The sequence below is a fragment of the Mauremys mutica genome, chromosome 8 (assembly GCF_020497125.1).
Source record: "Mauremys mutica isolate MM-2020 ecotype Southern chromosome 8, ASM2049712v1, whole genome shotgun sequence".
NCBI classification, from domain to species: Eukaryota; Metazoa; Chordata; order Testudines; family Geoemydidae; genus Mauremys; species Mauremys mutica.
Genome location: NC_059079.1, coordinates 40,206,853 through 40,227,044, shown reverse-complemented (window position 1 = coordinate 40,227,044; position 20,192 = coordinate 40,206,853). Strand labels below are relative to the sequence as shown.

The 20,192-nt window shown below is 43.6% G+C and overlaps 1 protein-coding gene and 1 long non-coding RNA gene across 4 annotated transcripts; both read right to left on the bottom strand.

The window, feature by feature from the left end:
* Positions 1-1,792: 1,792 nt before the first annotated feature.
* Positions 1,793-4,868, bottom strand: LOC123375879. Its single transcript, XR_006581608.1, has 2 exons — positions 4,176-4,868; positions 1,793-3,087 (listed from the first exon to the last, which is right to left on the bottom strand). It is a non-coding gene; the product is annotated as an uncharacterized LOC123375879 (long non-coding RNA).
* A 1,355-nt stretch (positions 4,869-6,223) lies between these two features.
* On the bottom strand, positions 6,224-13,569 carry LOC123375875 (pancreatic alpha-amylase-like). Of its 3 annotated transcripts, none has more exons than XM_045027238.1 (10): positions 11,918-13,569; positions 11,081-11,227; positions 10,652-10,849; positions 9,704-9,934; positions 8,596-8,729; positions 8,382-8,504; positions 8,073-8,172; positions 7,702-7,823; positions 7,467-7,592; positions 6,224-6,516 (listed from the first exon to the last, which is right to left on the bottom strand). In XM_045027238.1, the coding sequence occupies exons 1-10, from the start codon at positions 12,083-12,085 to the stop codon at positions 6,327-6,329; spliced, it is 1,539 nt and encodes a 512-aa protein (XP_044883173.1). In that variant the 5' UTR covers positions 12,086-13,569; the 3' UTR covers positions 6,224-6,326. The 3 variants fall into 3 exon arrangements, with proteins under 3 accessions (XP_044883173.1, XP_044883174.1, XP_044883175.1); XM_045027239.1 differs by having other exon boundaries at positions 11,346-12,058; XM_045027240.1 differs by having other exon boundaries at positions 11,762-12,058.
* Positions 13,570-20,192: the final 6,623 nt, after the last annotated feature.

Genomic DNA, 20,192 nt, shown 5'->3' with positions numbered 1-20,192 from the left:
GGGTGGGTCAAGCCTCCTCCTTGATGCTTGCTAGTTAGAAGGTCTTCTCTCCCACCCCTTCCCCAATGGTAGCGCCCTAGGTTCTTTGTTGTGCTGCCTGGTATCACCAACCAAGGTGAATCCTCTCTGTGCCTAGGACACAAGCGGATGCTGTCCCTTGGACTAATACTCCTGTTCTTACCAAGGCTTCTGACCCAGCACATAAGAAATAGAATTCAGTAATGTAACCCCAAACAAAATTCAATGCCACACATAGAAAGAACAGGAGGGCCTGGAGCATTGTTGTAGGCCAGTGGGTGGATGGAGCAATGAGCCCCAAACTGTTGGACATGCCACCCCCCCTCCCAGGGGGCACAGTGTAACACTGGGAGGGGGCGTGGAGGGGCCCAAACAAGCTCCCATGGGGGAGGGAGCATCACCCAACCCCACTCCACACTAGGTTTGCCAACTTTCTAATTGCAGAAAACCAAACACACTTACCCCCACAACCCTGCCCCTTCTCCGAGGCCCCACCCTCACTCACTCCACACACACACCCCTCCACCCCACTCGCTTATTATCACTGCAAGGACCAAAAAGCTACCAGGAGAAGGCCAGGATCTGCAACAGTCTGAATGTGGGAGATGGAACATATGAGTCAAGTACCCTTCACCTCCCCAGGGAGAGATTTTAGACATTATAGTAAAATTAATTGCCCCCAAAAATGTCCCACTCACAATGAGCGAGACTAAAGAGATTCTTTCAGGAGCTGATTTTTCTTGCTTTCACCCAACTGTCTTGGTAGGGGCTCTGATAGTGCTGCAGCTACTGACTGACTCCTACCCTACCTGGCAATGAACTGTATACCATGAAAAAAAGATATGCTGTTCCATCTTTAGTGATTAGTTAAATTGCATATATTGTCTGTTAAAGCATATATTTAAACAATGTGGACAACTTAGTGTGATGGGAGTCTTAATGTTAACATTTCCTGACACTTATGTTTGCATATGTAACCTTAAATATTGCACTGATGTTATTTAGTGAATACATTATAGTCAGGGGCGGCTCTAGGAATCCCGCCGCCCCAAGCAGGGCGACGCGCCGCGGGGCGCGCTCTGGCGGTGCCGGTCCCGCGGCTCCGGGGGACCTCTGGCAGACGTGCCTGCGGAGGTTCCGCTGGTCCCGCAGCTCCGGTGGAGCTTCCGCAGGCACGGGACCAGCGAACCCTCCGCAGTCATGCCTGCGGGAGGTCCCCCGAAGCCGTGTCTCCGGTGGACCTCCCGCAGGCATGACTGCGGAAGGTCCGCTGGGAGTAGACGGAAGGTCCGCTGGAGCTGGCTGCCGCCCTGCCAGCAAAATGCCGCCCCAAGCGCGCGCTTGGCGCGCTGGGGTCTGGAGCCGGCCCTGATTATAGCTCTTTAATGTTAAGAAGGTAAGGGTGCATAAAATGTAATTCATGCTGCAGAAACTGATCCCCTCCCTATTTTGCCATCCTGCTAATCAATAGATTGCCTAGTGTTCAAGTTTTTTGATGTGTACTCTGTCCCAGATTTGTCCCAAAGCAGACTGAGAGGAAATATGTTAAGTCACCCACAGCATGACCACCTGGCCGTTCGGTGCCCAAAGTTCCACATTACACATCAAATCAATAAGTAGTGTCTTGAATAATCAGGCAAAGGATTGTACACCGTAATACATGTTCTTTGTATATGAGTGTGTGTGTCACAAATAAACTTCCTCAATGTGGATTGGATGCACACTAGGCTTTGTAAACTGAACTGAGATGCCCCAAGCACTTCCACCAAAACAGTTTTAAGTAAAATATAAAATTGGTTTATTAACTACAGAAAGATAGAGTTTACGTGATTATTCTAGGCATACAGATCAGAGATTACATTAAGAAAATAAAAAGTAAACATATTTTAAATCCTAACTTTTACTCTAAGCAAGAGATGAAGCAAACAATATCTTACCCTGACAGATGGTACAAGCAGGTTACAGCTCACCAGTACTCATGCTGGGACTACCTTCCAGCTTGAGACCACCCTTAATCAGACATTCCTCCAGGTGTTGAGCTCAAGGGGTGGGGGGGGAGGGAGGGAGAGGCCAAGTGATGATGTCACTATTTTTCTTTTCTTCCAGCTTGCTGCAAAGATCATTGCTATGATGCAGGTTAGTCTGCCCCCATGGCATATGTGCCTCCTCAGAGAAGTCTCTAGGTTATGTGTTGATGAGCCATTAATGCCAAGTCGCCATCAATAGCCACATCTTTGGTTGTGGGTGTTCCTAACCTCACAACATATTTCTGTAACATATGTAGTAATACTTTATAACTTCATATACAAGGATAGTACATAAAATCCAACAGGTTATTATTGTTCAACAGATCAAGACCGATACCTCACAAGGCATATTTTGTACAAAACATACAGTTATATGACAGTAGTGAATATGGGGGTTTCAGAGTGCCACTTTGAGGTACAGAAGGTCACAGGTTTGATGTGAAACAAGATCTTTTTCAATCCTTTTGCATTGCCAGCAAACCAAAAACATCAATTTTTTCAGCCGGCTGTAATAGGTGCTGTTACAAGCTTCACCTATACTGTGTGTGTGTGTCTGTTTGTCTGCCTTCCTGAGTTTTGGAATTACAACAGTAAAATCATCTCAATTCATGGTTTAATTTCTCCTTTACTGTCTTCATGTGACATAAAATGAAGTTGTCTTTAAAATGAACCATATGTGTAGGCCTGTTATACCATCTCAAAAAATTGTATCAGTGCTACTTATTCTGTAATACTATTACAGCACTGACACAGTATTTCATTAATGAGACTAAAAAAAATATGACTTTTGTGCCAAGACAGTTTATTCCTTGCTAGAGATGTTATACAGAGAATCATTCATTCTTGCATGGATTACAATGTAGCATCAACATGAATTGCAATGAAAGGATCTTCAGCCTGGTTACTAATCTGGAAGTTAGCAGTGCCGTCACCTACAACCTGCACCTGTATTCCTGTACAGCGGTCACCTTCCTTTTGCCCAGAAATAACATCACAGTAAATTCCAGCAGGAAGGCCCGTTTGCAAATTCACATTCAAGCTCCTATGTATAAAAACATTGAAAAGGAATAAGTGGTAATTCAGACTCTCCAGTGCAGGTATTTCTCTTTTATTATAAAGCATCATATGTTTGGCCAGCCAGGTGGCTTTGGGGATAGTGTTCTGCACTACAATATCCAACACGTGGGGCTTACTCTTGGGTCTGGTCTTTCAGTCTCTGATACAGCAGATCCTGTGTGTGTTAGGTAGGGAGCAACATCAGCCTACAGTGAATACTAAGGTCATTGTATATACTGTCTATATGGCCTCAATGGGCCCATGCAGCCCTGCTAGACATAAAGGTTCCAGTTTGAAATGCCATCAAGCCTTGCCTGTGTAGGCATGAGTAAGCAAAGGTTATCTGTCTACTCCCATTCACAAAGACTTCATATATTTAAAATTCAATAATATAGGCCGGTGAACATAAATTATTCAGACTCATTTTTCATTTGACTTGGACATTTAAAGAATTAGCTTTTGATTATCTTTAGAATGATCCCACTTCTGAAAGGGCAAAAATTAATTAAAATTGAAGCCCCATTTCATCTGTCATAGAGATGAGTACAAATGTTAATCTGCTGAAGTATCTTTCAGACAGTCTCTCTTTCATGCTCTCATGCATACAGTTCTATCTGACAGCTCCTCCTGCTTTTGCATGAAGGAGATATGTACAGTGTAATTTACACCCACGAAAGCTTATACTTCAATATGTCTGTTAGTCTATAAGGTGCCACAGGACTCTTTGCTGTTTTTACAGATCCAGACTAACACAGCTACCCCTCTGATACTTTACACATGAAAGACTCAATTCTACTCTACTTGCTCTATTTACTAGTATAAATTATGCCTCTGTGTGGATATAATTTCCACTGAAAGTCAATGGGGACTGTGAATACAAATCAGAAGACAGAATTAGACCCCAAATAACTAGAGAAAAAAACAAGATGACAAGTGTGTATGATATTATCTGCAGGGACAGTAAATTCAGGTATTCTTGTCAGTTTCCAAATAGTTTAGAGTCTTCCTTATTATTAGGCTCCTATTGTTCTTTTTCTTCTCCCAAGTCCCTCCCTCTCTGCACACCCAAATTACCTTTTCTGACAGTCCCATTGAGTCATCGCAGCAGTTTTGGCACTCTCCATTGGAATCAGGAGGGCTCTTTTCCTCCAATATCATATTGTTTGGGGCTACCTCAGCACCACAGATTCCCTACATCTCTTTCTGCACCTCTGATTCTAGAGAAGTCTAGAAAAGCACAACAATAACCCTAACATGAAGTGCCAGCCCTGATGAGACTCTGCCAGTGGCTTTGTGGAATATCCAGAAAGGAAGTGGGCCTGATTAGACACAAAGCCCTTTGTATAAGGCAGGAAGACACTTAAATGAAGTGAGTGATTCAACCCTCAACACATGCCGAAGATTGAGAACAATTCATATGCAATGCAATTCTGAGAACTTCCTAACCGCTGTGCTCCTCTAAAACATCCAATCCAACTATCAACTTTTCTCACCATAAAAGAAAGCTGAAAACTCCCAGCTGCCAGCCCTTTCTCAAACCTATCCCAGCTTGACCCACATTACTCTCAGTCACTTTTCCACCCATTCCTCACAGCCATGTCTGCTAGCCTATTTAGGGCCAGGCCCAACACCAATAGCGGCCAAAGTACCTCTGCGTGGTCATGCATTCCCCACTGACCAACCTCTTACTGCAGGTTTCAAGTCCAATGACCAGGAACCAGCAGCAGAGTATTGTGTTGCCAGTCTAGTGCATGCTCTTCTGTTCAACATAACATTATAATTAAGGCTATGTTTTAGTCATGGGTATTTTTAGTAAAAGTCACGGACGGGTCACAGGCAGTAAACAAAAATTCACAGCCCGTGACCTGTCACTGACTTTTACTAATAATACCAGTGAATAAACCTTGGGGGTAGGGGGAGGGGGCTGCCCAGGGCCCCTGTGGGTGCTGGGGAGGGCAGACTGGATGCCTATGGGGGTGGGAGGGGAGGGTGGGTGGCGGTACACGGCCCAGGACCCCCCACTGTTGCTGGGGTGAGTGAAGGCAGCACCACCCCCGCAGGAGAGCTCACTCCCGTCACCATGAAGTGGCTACACAGGAGACCTTACAGCAACACAGGTGCAGCAGTACAGCTGTGCTGCTGTAAGGTCTGTAGTGTAGACATAGCCTTAGAAATGTAGGATTGGGATCTAATCCAATCCCCTGCACTAAGGCAGGAGTAAGTATTATCTAGACCATCCCTTACAGGTGTTTGTCTAACCTGTTCTTAAAAATCTCCAATGATGGAGATTCCACAACCAATCTATGTGGTTATGTTAACTGACAATAATGGCTGATACACATTAAATCCTAAGGATAGCTTATTACAGGAGTGGCTACAGGCATTTTCTTTGGTTTAAGATCCAGAGTACCAGTGGATCTTGGGTAAGTGACGGGACTCTTTGGATGGGGAGCAACCTGAATTGTGTGTTTGTGTGTGTGTGACCATTTATTGCTAAATCCAGCTTGCCTGAGTGACAAAACAGACTGGAGAGCCTAAGGGAGTGTCCATGGTAAGACTGTTAGTGATCCAGGAGTTCATATTAACTACTGGACTGGTGAATTCTAATTATAGACGGTACTACCAGTTTGGGGTGTCGGACCGGTTTTTAGAGTAGCTGCCGTGTTAGTCTGTATCCGCAAAAAGAACAGGAGTACTTGCTAGTCTCTAAGGTGCCACAAGTACTCCTGTTCTTTTTGCCCTGTTTTTGACAGTCTGCCCTGAAGTAGGCATTCATGATTGTGAGACACTCCATGCTGTTTGACAGATATCATATAATTTAATATAGTGTAATGTATGTGTTTGAATAATGAATTTTAAGTAGTGAAAACAGGTGAAACATATATATTAGTGGTGTGTGTACATGTATCAGATTTGGACTTATGACAGTAAAATAATTTATAATTTATAATTTAATTTCTTTGCTCCAGCTGAAACAAACTAGTACTGCTAATGGTAAACACCACTGTTGGCTAGTTACACTGCCTCTTACAAACCTGTATTAGCATCACTATCAGTTACATACTGATAGTACAAATAGTTAGTTTCATTAATGAAATAAAGTATAACAACAGTTTTGTTCTACTACTATTTATTTCTTAATTAAAGGATCATTCATTGTTGTGTGCTACACAGAACAAAAAGTACTAGGTGAATGACCAAGGGAAGAGATGCATCCAGTTTACATTATAATTTAGCATTAACATGAATTGCAATGAAAGGATCTTCAGCCTGGTTACTAATCTGGAAATTGGCAATACCATTAGACCCAACATAGACTTTTGTTCCAGTACAGGAGTTGCCCTCCTTTTGCCCAGAAATAACATCACAGTAAGTGCCAGCAGGAAGGCCAGTTTGCAAATTCACATTCAAGCTCCTATGTATAAAAACAGATTGAAAAGAATAAGTAGTAATTCAGACTCTCTAATTCAGATATTTCTCTGTAATTAAAAACTTGAAATGTCATAGAATCATTGAATATCAGGATTGGAAGGGACCTCAGGAGATCATCTAGTCCAACCCCCTGCTCAAAGCAGGACCAATTCCCAACTAAATCATCCCAGCCAGGGCTTTGTCAAGGCTGACCTTAAAAGCCTTCCTAGGTAACCCATTCCATGCTAGCCTGTGGCCCATGGGATGGCACTACAAGGCCAGATGGGTTTTAGTCTTCTGTCTGGTCCTTTACTCTTTGGCCAGTGGGATTGGGAGTGCTGGTGTGGGAAGCATACTCAGTCTACTGTGACTTCTTTAGCCAAAGTAAGAGCAACAGTGATGAATTCAAAGGGTTCAGGGAAGTCTTCACAGGCACCTTGCAAGGTTGCAGCACCGTGAAGAAGACAGGGAGTTCCCTGTCACTCATATTTCTGGGATACTACTTTCATAACAGGCATAACCTCCACAGAAACTTCATCTAAGGCCTGGTCTACACTTAAAATTTAGATTGACCTTCCTACGTTGCTCCTCCCTTCTGCAGACCTGACCCAATCCCACCTTCATGGCTTTTCCGAGAGTATCCCAACCTGACTGACATATTACTCTGTTAAATCTCCATTTCTTTAGAGCCATCCACCTGCTAGCCCATGGCTAGATACCCCTCAGACCTGCATGGTCATGCATTCCTGACTGACCAACCTTCACTGCTGGGTACAAATCCAGTAATCTGGAATTAGTAGCAGACTGGTGTGTTGCTTAGAAAGCTAATGTTGGGTTTTGAAAAGTGTTTTTGGGAAAAGGCAGGTGGTAGGTTTGGATTTGCAACAGGTAAAATTGTCACATAACCTTTCTACAGCTAAAATGTTTCTGAAGCTATTCACTCCACTTACTTACCCGTCATCATTATTAAAGACAATGAATCCTCTATTACCACGTCCAAAAGCCACTTGATTGCTGCCATTGTCCCACCAGTTTGAAAAAGGCTGGCCATCAACCACATTACGGAAAATAACCATGTTCCTGAAAATACAACCAATGGGCTTGACTTTAATTAAAATCTCCCCACTTCAGTTAAAGATATATTGCAAACTGCATCATCTTTAGTTAATTTCTCTCTACAGTTTCCTACCTTATTTGACGCCACCTATGTTCACAGACCCAACCGTTGCCACAAGTGCTATCTGCATTGATTGTAACAGCTTTGGTTGAGCCATCACCATTGCTTGGTGGTCCTATCCAGTCATTAACATCCTTGTTGATAAACATAAAATTATAAAAGTTAAATGTTCTATCTTGGAAAAAGGCCATACATAGGAAACAGGATAACATTCATTCTTGTTCAGAGAGTCAACACAAGGCTTATTCATCACTCAAGTACCACTCCTACCCTAAGGATGTTAATGAGCATTAAGTGGTGCATAGGCCCAGCGCTGTCTCGCTACACAGGGGTAAAGTTCATCTTAAGAGTCATGAATTTATTTTCAACTGTTAGAAACCTACCTTTCCATTCTGGAAATTTCTTGTCCAGCGGTAACTTGACATTACACGTGTGAATCCATAAGGATGAGCAAGCATGAAACCAACTGCCATTTTATATAGTCTGTAAGCCAAAGAGCAATGAGACACATTAAGATACACCGTCTTCGTTAGGACAAAATTTTTACTTCAAGGTCCCAGAGACACAGACAAGGTTTTCATCTCGAGGCCAAAAGACCAGAAGCATCAAGACACTTGATCACAGCCTTGGATAGACCAAGAGACTACTCACACTTGATATAAGACCCTCACAGAGCCAACAGCATTCACTACCTGGCATCCCAGAAGGTTAGAATAGAAGCTCCTCCAGCACCATGTCCTCTTTGGTTGTCATGATTATCCACAAAGACAAGGGCTCTATTAGAAGCCATGAAACCCCAGCCTTCTCCCCAATTCCTAAACAAACAAACAAACAATGAGTCTAACACATTGACACTAATATTTCAACTATTGCAGGAATCTAACAATTAATCCAAATGCTATATACTTTAAATAGGCCATCTTTTCTCCATCCCATCTGCGGATGACTGTTCCCAATTTCGCACCATATTTGAATTCAGTCACTCGGCCATTTCCAAAGTAGTCACTGGCTTTAATTGCCTCTCCACCCAAGTCAATTACCTGGCAAAAGTAAGGAAAAGCTGTTAGCACATTCCTAGCTATTTAAAAAGCAATACAATAAACACTAATTCTGGGTCTGTATTATAAGAGAAATAATTTGGCTTACTTGCTCAAACACATTTATTGCTACTACCTAAAGCACCTTAAATTCAATGTAATGAAGAACATTACAATGTCTTATTTTGTATATAGCAAGCATTGTTAGCTGTTGTGAGTGTTAAAAGAATTGCCCCAGTGCCAGAATGCTTAGTTTGAGAATTCGAGAGACATTTGAGAAGAACCGCACCAAACTTTTTCCTACTGGGAGTAATTAGTGTCAGCTTTTTAAACAGCAAAAAGTATTCTATTTTTAAAAAAAACCCACTCTATCATTAGCTTAGGGACTACACAAAATAATTCTATGCTCTTTCTGTTGGCTCTGCAGTAGAAGTTGGCTAATAAAATAAAATTTTCTAGACCTGTACATATTAAAAAGCCCTGGAGAACTGTTCGCTTAAGATTTCCAAGGGGTCTTGGAAAGCTCCAGTGTCAACATAAAAGACTAAAAGTGAGATTCCTAAGTGGCAAAAGTTAGACTCCCTCATAGGGAGTATTTTTGCTTGATTTGCCACTTCCTTACACTTTGTGTCATCATTTGTACCTGTGTAGATCAAATGCATAAGTATCTGCATGCAAAAAACAGATATTTATACACCTACTTGATTTCAAAACAAAAACACCTATTTGTATATGCAAACTGATGATCATTTAAAATTAGAGAATTTTAAATTTAGCCCTTATCTCTTTCTTTCATATAGGGCATGATTTTGCAGAGTATTCTTTAGTTAAGTTAAGCCTATGCTTACATACTCTGCTAGATCAAGTCCAGAGTGTTCAGAAGCTTGTGCTTTGCAGGATCCAGCCCATACTGTATTTATATTGTTATATAAAGGAACCCATCTCTGTAGCGAGTGAAATTAAGAAAACGAGATTACCTCCTGGTAAATAAAAGGCCTCGTTCCTGAGGAAAACCATCGAGTATTTAGGTTTTTCAGTTTATCTAAAAATGCCTTCATATCACCAGGCCACATGTGCTTGGAAGCATCAATTCTGAAGCCTGCCACCCCAATATCAATGAGGTTGTTCATGAATTCAGCAACTTTCGAGCGTACATAGTCCTTCTCCAGGGCAAGATCAAGAAGACCAACCAGGCGGCAGTCACGGACCTGTTTTAAAAATTAGTTGAGATGTCACCAAGTCATACGCCAAACTATAAATATTTGATTAAAATATATTCATTTTAACATTTTTAATCTTGTATGCTAAACCAGTTCAATCCACATGCTAAACCTGTTTTGAATTGAATTCCTTCAAAGTCAATACGGAAAAATGTACTCTGGAATTTATTGTATTTAGGTGGTGTGATTCTCAGGTCAGGCCAGGAAGTGAAGATTGTCTGCAAATCTAGCTGGCCTGTGAGTTTAGGAAGGGAGACTGCACAATGGAATTTGGCAAACACAAGGAGCTAAAATCCCTAAATTCGGGAAAGGAGACATTAACCATTTAATGATTACAAGAGCTCAGAGTTCAGTTTTCTTGCTCATCACCTACTGAATTACCAGCATCACTTGATGCTGAACCATGGGTTTTCTAAGGATGTCTCCCATTAATAGTTACTAATGAGGCTGAAAGGTGCATAACTAGCAGGTGCGTAACTAGCAGGTGCATAAATAGGTGCATAATTCTAAGCATCGGAGAAGTCAATGGTCATACTCCCATGATTAAATTTAGGCACATACTTAAGTACCTTCTTGTATTGAGTGCATACTGATCAGCTCAGCCAAGGATCTTGTTATTTTTTTGCCTTAATAAGATGGTCGTCCAACAGCAAAGACTAGTCAAGAAGATGGGGAGGGAGGAGTAAATACGTACATATAAATTACCTGATTCACATCATTGTAATTTTCAATCTCTCCACTTCCAGTTTTACATTTACCATCGTTAAAGTCCGAGGCTGAGTATGGCACTACAGGAAAATCTCTGGTCCCTGCGTTGAAATAGCTTCCACAAGTAGCACCATTTCCAGAGCCGCCACCAGATCCACACATGTGGTTGACTACAGCATCCACATAAATACGAACCTAGAGAGCAATGTTTGCATTTCAGTTTGTTTTTACAAAGGGGAGCGAAGTGACATTGTGAGTTTCACAGACTGGATCACCTGTGATTCCTCCTATTTACATTCCTTCACCTTTTCTAACTTCTTTGCAGCCTTTTCCCTTCATTTGAAATAGGACAGGCAGCTATTCTGATCTGAAATCAGTTATTTCTCCCCACACTATTTCAACAGGAGGAAATCCACAGATACTTACTCCAACATTGTTGCATCTGGTCACCATGTCTTTAAATTCATTTTCATTTCCAGATCGTGTGCACAGTTTGTAGCTGATTGGCTGGTACCTTTCCCACCAGGGTCTCGAGGGATTAGTAACTATAATATTTTCATTTGGAGGTGATATCTGTGAATGAAATGATGTCATTTGATAAACTAGTCATTATTTTGATGTTTGTAGAACCACAGAGAGGGTGCTCAGTCCTGTACAACACATATAAGGAGCACAAACAGATATCACTTACGCCAGTTTTAGTCCTGATTTACGCTGTAATCCAGCCCACTGTCTCTGACAAAGAGCTTGCTATCACAAGATCTGATTCTGGGAGGACTCAGATTGAAATCAATGGGAGTTAAAGGAGCTCACCATCTCACAAAAGTAACTAGGACTGATTCCCTAAAGAAAGACAAAACCACCCTGGGAGACTGAAATAATTTAGAAGTTTCTTTTTAAATTAGGATGACAAGAGTTGGTGTTTGTGCACATCACTGGAGAATAAATATGTCTGAAATGGTACTAAATAAGAAATACATTGTTACATTCTAATTCCTCCAAGTATAAAGTAAGTGACACATAGTGGAAACAATGTGGGTTTTTGGTGCTGTCCCAGTGAGGACAAAGGAAAATCACCCCTTCACAATGACTGGTATAGGTACATACCTGTCAACATTTCCTACTTCCATCACCGATTTCTACTGATGGTACCTCTGGTGCATGTTCTCTGTGAACTGGACCTTTTATTCTGGTAAATAAATAAATAATGCCAAAAGATGAAGAAATTTTACTGTCTACTTACTAACATTAGAGGCTACATACCTGAACTCCTCCAAATCCATAGGGTGCTAAGTACCGTTCACATTCAAGAGCAATGTCAGCCCAACGCCATTCAAATAGGTGGACAATAGACGTCGTCCCAGACTTTGTATTTGGATTGTATTGTGCCCAGCAAATGCCAACCGCTACTAGCAGAAGAAGAGCCTTCATGGTGCCTTAAGTGAGGGATTCTGCGCTTCTCGCTGGCTCTTTATAGTCCTGCAAGAGGGTACATTTCACGTTACAGTTACATGTGACATATTTCACATGACTGCCTAGTATTTGGTTAACTAGCCATTTGTCATTTTATCTGATTGTGTCTGAAGTGCTCAACAGGTGAAGATAAAAGAAATACTTGTGCTAACAAACTTGAACTATAAATAAAACAAATTACGCCTGTGTATGTGTGTGTGTGTTTTTTTAAGGATGACAACACAATTTTCCAGAGGTCTCTGGCATGTGAGAGCGCACCTGGGAACACAAACTCATTGACAAAAAACAGATATGAAAATATCATTGGCTTCATTAGGGATAGATGCTAAACTGAGAGGTTTGCTCTCACAGATCTAAAAGGCATCAATGGCTTAGAACCAGAAATACTCAATATTAAACATCCATCTGCACTGCACCTCTAGAGGGCTCCATCATTTCTTAAAAGTTCAGAATCTCTCTCTCAGGGCTAAATTGTTGCCTCCTAGATAGATAGCCCTTGGGTGGGACAGCATGGAACTATACTGCCTCAGAGGACACATGGGTGGCATTGTGCTTTGGCTATTTTAAAATGTATTTTTCCCTGTAGCCTAAAAATATTTTAAGAGTAACCAGAAGAAATTGTCTTTTTCTGAACTTTTGTGGGTTGAAAAACAATGCATATTGGGTCTTTTATTGTTGCACTGGCTTAGCTGACATGAGCAATCCCAAATTGAGACAAGACATGCATGAGTAATTACTGAATAAACCCAAACATGTAACTCCTGAAACAATTAACTATTGGGACTGTGTTTACAGTAAATAAGGGAGATAGACAGTAACTAGTGTGGTTATGTTTATAGTAAACAATGTAGTCAGAAACACCTTGAACTGATACGCATGCCTTATGCAAGCTGCAAAGCAATTAATCTTTACATGCAAGTTGGTATCTAGGATAGGTGGTGTGTGGTGTGACAAGAGTTGGAATGATGGTATCCGCCTGTACCTAAACCCCTTGCATTTAGGCCTGGCTAGCATATGCAAAGAGCAGTTACTGTCTTCTGGATCCCAGAGAACTGGATGAAGTGTTCTCCCAGAACTTGACAAGGTGTTCTGAAAAAAATATGTGGAAAAAGCTCAGAAGACATCCCAACATATATAACAGTTTGGCGATGAAAAGGACTATAGTCACAGAAGTTAAGTTCACCATTAGTGCTTTCTTGCTGATTTGGTGGGAACAATTGAGTAGAATCAGAAAGAAAGAGGTTAATGTGACTTTGGTTAATATTTTACTACCTGGATTGATAGAGGCCTGAGAGATAGTAGGGAATTATAAATGCATAGCTTTTTAAGGCTAAAGGGATCAGCATAACGCAGGCCACAAATTTCATTAAAAAAGCCTACACCAAGCCCAAAAACCTGTGGTTGAACTAAAGCTTATCTTTTAGAAAGAGAGCAAATCTTAGCCAAAATGTGGAAGGGACTCCAAGCAATAGGGAAATAGCAGAACAGACCAGTTGAAATGATACAGCAGATATAAGGAGGGCGTGAGTCAGGTTTTTTTAAGAGAGACAATGTCTGTCTTCATTGCAAAAAAAACAAAACAAAAACAACAAACAACCTGAAACAGGTTTTTACCAATAGCTATCTTTTACAAGCTCTCTCTGTTCTTGCAGCGAAGACAAAGGCAATATGAATTTCAAAGAGATGCATCATATCGTAGTCTCCCACTAAAACAAAGCGTAATCAAATTCCACAGTCTTAGTAAACACACAGAAAAGTAAATATTAAGAAAATATATTAAACTTAAAAAGAGACTCTGGAAGATGGAAAGCTTAACAATGTGACTGAATGACAGCCAGATGTTGAGAAACTGTGAGACCCAAGCCTGGTCTACACTAGGCGTTTAAATCGGTTTTAGGAGCGTAAAACCGATTTAACGCCATAACCGTCCACACTAGGAGGCATCTTATATCGATTTTAATGGCTCTTTAAATCGGTTTCTGTACTCCTCCCCGACGAGAGGAGTAGCGCTAATATCGGGATTAACATATTGGAATAGGGTTAGTGTGGCCGCAAATCGACGGTATTGGCCTCCGGGCGGTATCCCACAGTGCACCAGTGACCGCTCTGGACAGCATTCTGAACTCGGATGCACTGGCCAGGTAGACAGGAAAAGCCCCGCGAACTTTTGAAATTCATTTCCTGCTTCCCCAGCGTGGAGAGCTCCTCAGCACAGGTGACCACGCACAGCTCATCAGCACAGTTAACAATGCAGTCTCCTGAGAATCGAAAAAGAGCCCCAGCATGGACTGCACGGGAGGTACTGGATCTGATCGCTATATGGGGAGAAGATTCAGTGCTAACAGAACTGCGTTCCAAAAGACGAAATGAAAAAGTATTTGAAAGAATTTCTAAGGCTATGACGGATAAAGGCTACAGCAGGGATTCAGTGCAGTGCAGAGTGAAAGTTAAGGAGCTCAGACAAGCCTACCAGAAAACCAAAGAAGCAAACGGAAGGTCCGGGGCAGGTCGAAAAACATGCCACTTCTATGCTGAGCTGCATGCAATTTTAGGGGGCTGCGCCACAAGTACCCCACCCCTGATCGTGGATTCCTAGGTGGGGGTTGTAATCTCTGCCATGGCTGAGGATTATGCAGACGGGGAAGATGAAGATGAAGAAGAGGAGGAAGACCTAGCAGAGAGCACACAGCACTCCGTGAGCCCCAGCAGCCAGGAGCTTTTTATCACCCTGACGGAATTACCCTCCTCCCAGCCCTCACAAGCAACTATCCCAGACAATGACGCCATGGAAGGGAGCTCTGGTGAGTGTACCTTTGCAAATAGCAAACATTGTTTTTTAAGCAAGCCTTTTTTAATGATTGATTTGCCCTGAGGACTTGGGATGCATTCGCAGACAGTATAGTTACTTAGAAAAGTTTGTTAACATGTCCGGGGATTGAGAGGAAATCCTCCAGGGACATCTCGATGAAGCGCTCCTGTAGGTACTCCAGAAGCCTTTGCAGAAGGTTTCTGGGCAAGGCAGCCTTGTTCCGCCCACCATGGTAGGACACTTTACCACGCCATGCATGTAGCAAGTAATCAGGTATCATTGCGTGGCAAAGCATAGCAGCGTATGGTCCCGGTGACTGCTGGCATTCAAGAAGCATCCGCTCTTTATCTTGTTCTGTTATCCTCAGCAAAGTGATATCGTTCAGGATAACCTGGTTAAAAATCAGGAATTTAAGTAAGGGGGGTGGCCATTTTTCTACTGGGTTCGTGGACTGCAGCAGCTTAAAAAAAACCTTTCCTGCACGTAGCGAAGCGGGGGGAGGGGAGGAGTGAAATGCCGATGATCTTTTTTGTGTTTGGTCACCGGCGATCTTCCCCAAGCTACCAGCCACGCAGAGGGTGGGGGGTGGGAAGGCTGTTGATTAGCAGGGAGCTAGCGTGGTATTAGCCATGCGTTGAGGGGGAGGGGTAAATCACTACAGAAGCCGAAAGACAGTGGCTTACCATGGCCGCATGCAAGCTGAATTCTGATGCCCGGACCTGTGTCTGTGAGATCTGTAACTCCAGAGCTGCAAGCACTCACTATTAAGATGAAAAATGTGACCTTGTAGGGAAATCACATGTGCTAGGTGAATAGTGCTGTTCACTGTGAAAGAGTATAACCATTGTTCTGTAAAATGTATCTTTCTAAATATTTATCTCCCTCATGCAGCTGCAAATTTTTCAACCATCCCTCCTCCATCCCAAAGGCTAGCACAGATAAGGCGGAGAAAAAAGAAGATGCGAGATGAGATGTTCTCGGATATTATGGAAGTTACACGCAATGAAAGAGCTCATCTGAATGAGTGGAAGGACGTGGTATCAAATTACAGGAAAGAGGCCAGTGAATGTGAGGACAGGAGGGATGAACGTGAGGACAGGAGGGACAACCGAGATGAGAGGTGGCGGCAGGAAGACCGGCAGGAAAATCAGCGGTGGCGGCAGGAAGATCAGTGGTGGCGGGATGCAACTCTGGGGCTGCTGCGTGATCAAACTGACATGCTCCGGTGTCTGGTGGAGCTTCAGGAACGGCAGCAGGATCACAGAGTGCCGCTGCAGCCCCTGTATAACCACCCTCAACCCTCACCATGTTCCACATCCTCCTCACCCAGACATGTAAGAATGCGTGGGGGGGAGGCTCCGTGCACCCGCCCACTCCACCCCCGTGGACAGCCCAACCAGAAGGCTGCCGTTACTGTGAATTTTTTTTAATGGCCTTCTCCATCCCTCCTATCCTCCTCCCAAACCACACCCTTACTTCTCTCCCTCTTTTTATAATGAATCAATAAAGAATTCATGCTTTTTAAATGAGAGTGACTTTATTTGCATAAGTAAGCTGTACTCGAAGGGGGAGGCGGAGTTGCTTACAGGGACTGAGTCAATCAAGGGGGTTGGGTGTTCATCAACAAACACAGCAGTCACACTGTGAACCCTGGCCATTGATGAAGCTTGTTTTCAAAGCTTCTCTGATGCGCACCGCTTCCTGGTGTGCTCTTCTAATCTCCCTGGTGTCTGGCTGCGCGTAATCAGCGGCCAGGTGATTTGCCTCAGCCTCCCACCCTGCCATAAAGGTCTCCCCCTTACTCTCACACAGATTGTGGAGAATACAGCAAGCAGCAATAACATAGGGGACATTGGTTTGGCTGAGGTCTGAGCGAGTCAGTAATGTCCGCCAGCGCGCCTTTAAACAGCCAAATGCACATTCCACCACCATTCTGCACTTGCTCAGCCTGTAATTGAACAGATCCTGACCACTGTCCAGGCTGCCTGTGTATGGCTTCATGAGCCATGGCATCAAGGGGTAGGCTGGGTCCCCCAGGATAACGACAGGCATTTCAACATCCCCAACTGTTATTTTCTGGTCTGGGAAGTAATTCCCTTGCTGCATCCGTTTAAACAGAGTAGTGCTTCTGAAGACGCGAGCGTCATGAACCCTCCCTGGCCATCCCACGTGGATGTTTGTGAAACGTCCCTTGTGATCCACCAGTGCTTGCAGCACCATTGAAAAGTACCCCTTCCGGTTTACGTACTGGGTGCCCTGGCGCTGCGGTGCCAAGATAGGGATATGGGTTCCATCTATCGCCCCCCCACAGTTAGGGAATCCCAGTGCAGCAAAGCCATCCACTATGGCCTGCACGTTTCCCAGAGTCACAACCTTTCGTAGCAGCAGCTTAGTGATTGCTTTGGCTACTTGCATCACAGCAGCCCCCACAGTAGATTTTCCAACTCCAAATTGATTCCCGACTGACCGGTAGCTGTCTGGCGTTGCAAGCTTCCACAGGGCTATCGCCACTCGCTTCTCTACTGTGAGGGCTGCTCTCATCTTGGTATTCTGGCATTTCAGGGCAGGGGCAAGCAAGTCACAAAGTTCCATGAAAGTGCCCTTACGCATGCGAAAGTTTCGCAGCCACTGGGAATCGTCCCACACCTGCAACACAAAGCGGTCCCACCAGTCAGTGCTTGTTTCCCGGGCCCAAAATCGGCATTCAATGGATAGAATCTGCCCCATTACCATCAGGATCTCCAAAGCGCAGGGGCCCGCGGTTTGAGAGAATTCTGTGTCTATGTCCTCATCACTGTCATCGCCGCGCTGCCGTATCCGCCTCCTCCTCGCCTCGGATTGAAGGTCCTGGTTCACCATAGACTGCACGAGAGTGCGCGAGGTGTTTAAAACATTCACGATTGCGGTATTGAGCTGAGCAGGGTCCATGCTTGCTGTGCTATGGCGTCTGCACAGTTCACCAAGCAAAAAAGGCGCGAAACGGTTGTCTGCTGCTCAGGTAGGGAGGGGTGAGGCTGTACCCAGAACCACCCGCGACAATGATTTTTGCCCCATCAGGCACTGGGATCTCAACCCGGAAATGCCAAGGGGCGGGGGAGGCTGCGGGAACTATGGGATAGCTACGGAATAGCTACCCACAGTGCAATGCTCCAGAAATCGACGCTAGCCTCGGACCGTGGACGCACACCAGATTTAATGTGTTCAGTGTGGCCGCGCACACTCGATTTTATACAATCTGTTCTGTTAAACCGGTTTATGTAAATTCGGAATAATCCCGTAGTGTAGACGTTTCCTCATTGTCTCACCAGGAATTGATTGGTCACAGGCAACTAACGCACAAGCCTGGTTACATCACAAGAACAGTAAGTTGTCAGCAAGCAGGCCCCGCTTTCCAGCAGTAAGCCTCCAACTGCCAACAGCCAGTACATGTTACGATGATGGCTATAGATTAAAAAATATATGCTTAGCTGGTCAAACTCATCTAATTTTTAAATCCAGTCTCAAACTAAAAAAAAACCTAGAGAGCTTCTAAAGCACTGAGATGGCCAGCACTATAATCTGACCCCCAACGTACTTGCACAGGGAACAGCAATTTGCTACTAGAGGGGGTCTTCAGTCTAGCAAACAAAAGGTATAACAAAAGCCAAAGGCTAAAAGTTGCCAACAATCAGACTAGAAATAAAGTGCAAGCTTTTAACAGTGTGAGTAATTATTAACCATTGGATCAACGTACCAGCTGTGGTGGAGTCACCATTACTGCAAATTCTAAAATCCAAATTGGATGTTTTACTAAAAGACATGCACTGGTTCAACCACAGCAATTGGCCTTGAAACTGGAATCAATTCAGGGGAGGCCTATGGCTTATGTTATGAAGGCGATAAGACTTGATGGTCACAAAAGTCCCTTCTAGCCTTAAAAAGCTATGAATCTTTTGACCTACAATTTCTAACATGGCTGCCACTAAATGAAACTAAAGTAGGCAGCTAACCCCACATGGAGGAATGCAAATTAGATGATGCAAGAGGAATTTAGATGCCTAACATGCATCCAAGTAGGACCATTCTGACCCTGATGTAATAAAACAGCCTTCTGGTGATATGCAAAAAACAGTTATAAAGACTGGTATTCTTTGTGCCTATCTTCCATCTGCCTTTCAAAGCAGACTAAGGCATTTGAACATCCAACTATCAAGCCAAGTACCTTAGGCATTGTGGGGGAAAAAAATCTAAGCTTCACTTACTGTTTAATGCAGTAAGCACCTAGTGTAGAAGTGTGCACACACCTACACACATGCTGCCACACAACATTTATTTTCTTGGAAATTTTAAATCACAGGCACTGGGAATTCTGTAGGTTCTTCAGCTACCATGGAGATGGGTGCAGTACAAAATCTTATATTTGTAAAAACAGTTTCTTTGTAAATAGGCAGCTGTACAGATTTTAGTGTTTCATCATAGACTGTATGAGATGGCGCTTTATTTTTATTATTCAAAATATTGTCAAGGCAGAGAGCAGCACAAACTGCTTTTAGTATTTAAAAATAACTTGGTGTAGTTATGGAGGTCGTGTGTGGGTGGGTGGGTCAAGCCTCCTTCTTGATGCTTGCTAGTTAGAAGGTCTTCTCTCCCACCCCTACCCCAATGGTAGCGCCCTAGGTTCTTTGTTGTGCTGCCTGGTATCACCAACCAAGGTGAATCCTCTCTGTGCCTAGGACACAAGCGGATGCTGTCCCTTGGACTAATACTCCTGTTCTTACCAAGGCTTCTGACCCAGCACATAAGAAATAGAATTCAGTAATGCAACCCCAAACAAAATTCAATGCCACACATAGAAAGAACAGGAGGGCCTGGAGCATTGTTGTAGGCCAGTGGGTGGATGGAGCAATGAGCCCCAAACTGTTGGACATGCCACCCCCCCTCCCAGGGGGCACAGTGCAACACTGGGAGGGGGCGTGGAGGGGCCCAAACAAGCTCCCATGGGGGAGGGAGCATCACCCAACCCCACTCCACACTAGGTTTGCCAACTTTCTAATTGCAGAAAACCAAACACACTTACCCCCACAACCCTGCCCCTTCTCCGAGGCCCCACCCTCACTCACTCCACACACCCCCCCCTCCACCCCACTCCCTTATTATCACTGCAAGGACCAAAAAGCTACCAGGAGAAGGCTAGGAGCTGCAACAGTATACCATGAAAAAAAGATATGCTGTTCCATCTTTAATGACTAGTTAAATTGCATATATTGTCTGTTAAAG

Bases quoted from the DNA above. Each gene is read 5' to 3' on its own strand.
- LOC123375875 (XM_045027238.1), bottom strand. From the start codon at position 12,085: ATGAAGGCTCTTCTTCTGCTAGTAGCGGTTGGCATTTGCTGGGCACAA. The intron at 11,228-11,917 runs GTATGTAGCCTC...TTTCATTCACAG, and splicing joins ATGGATTTGGAGGAGTTCAG to ATATCACCTCCAAATGAAAA. The intron at 6,517-7,466 runs GTAAGTAAGTGG...TTTTATACATAG, and splicing joins GTCTTTAATAATGATGACGG to GAGCTTGAATGTGAATTTGC.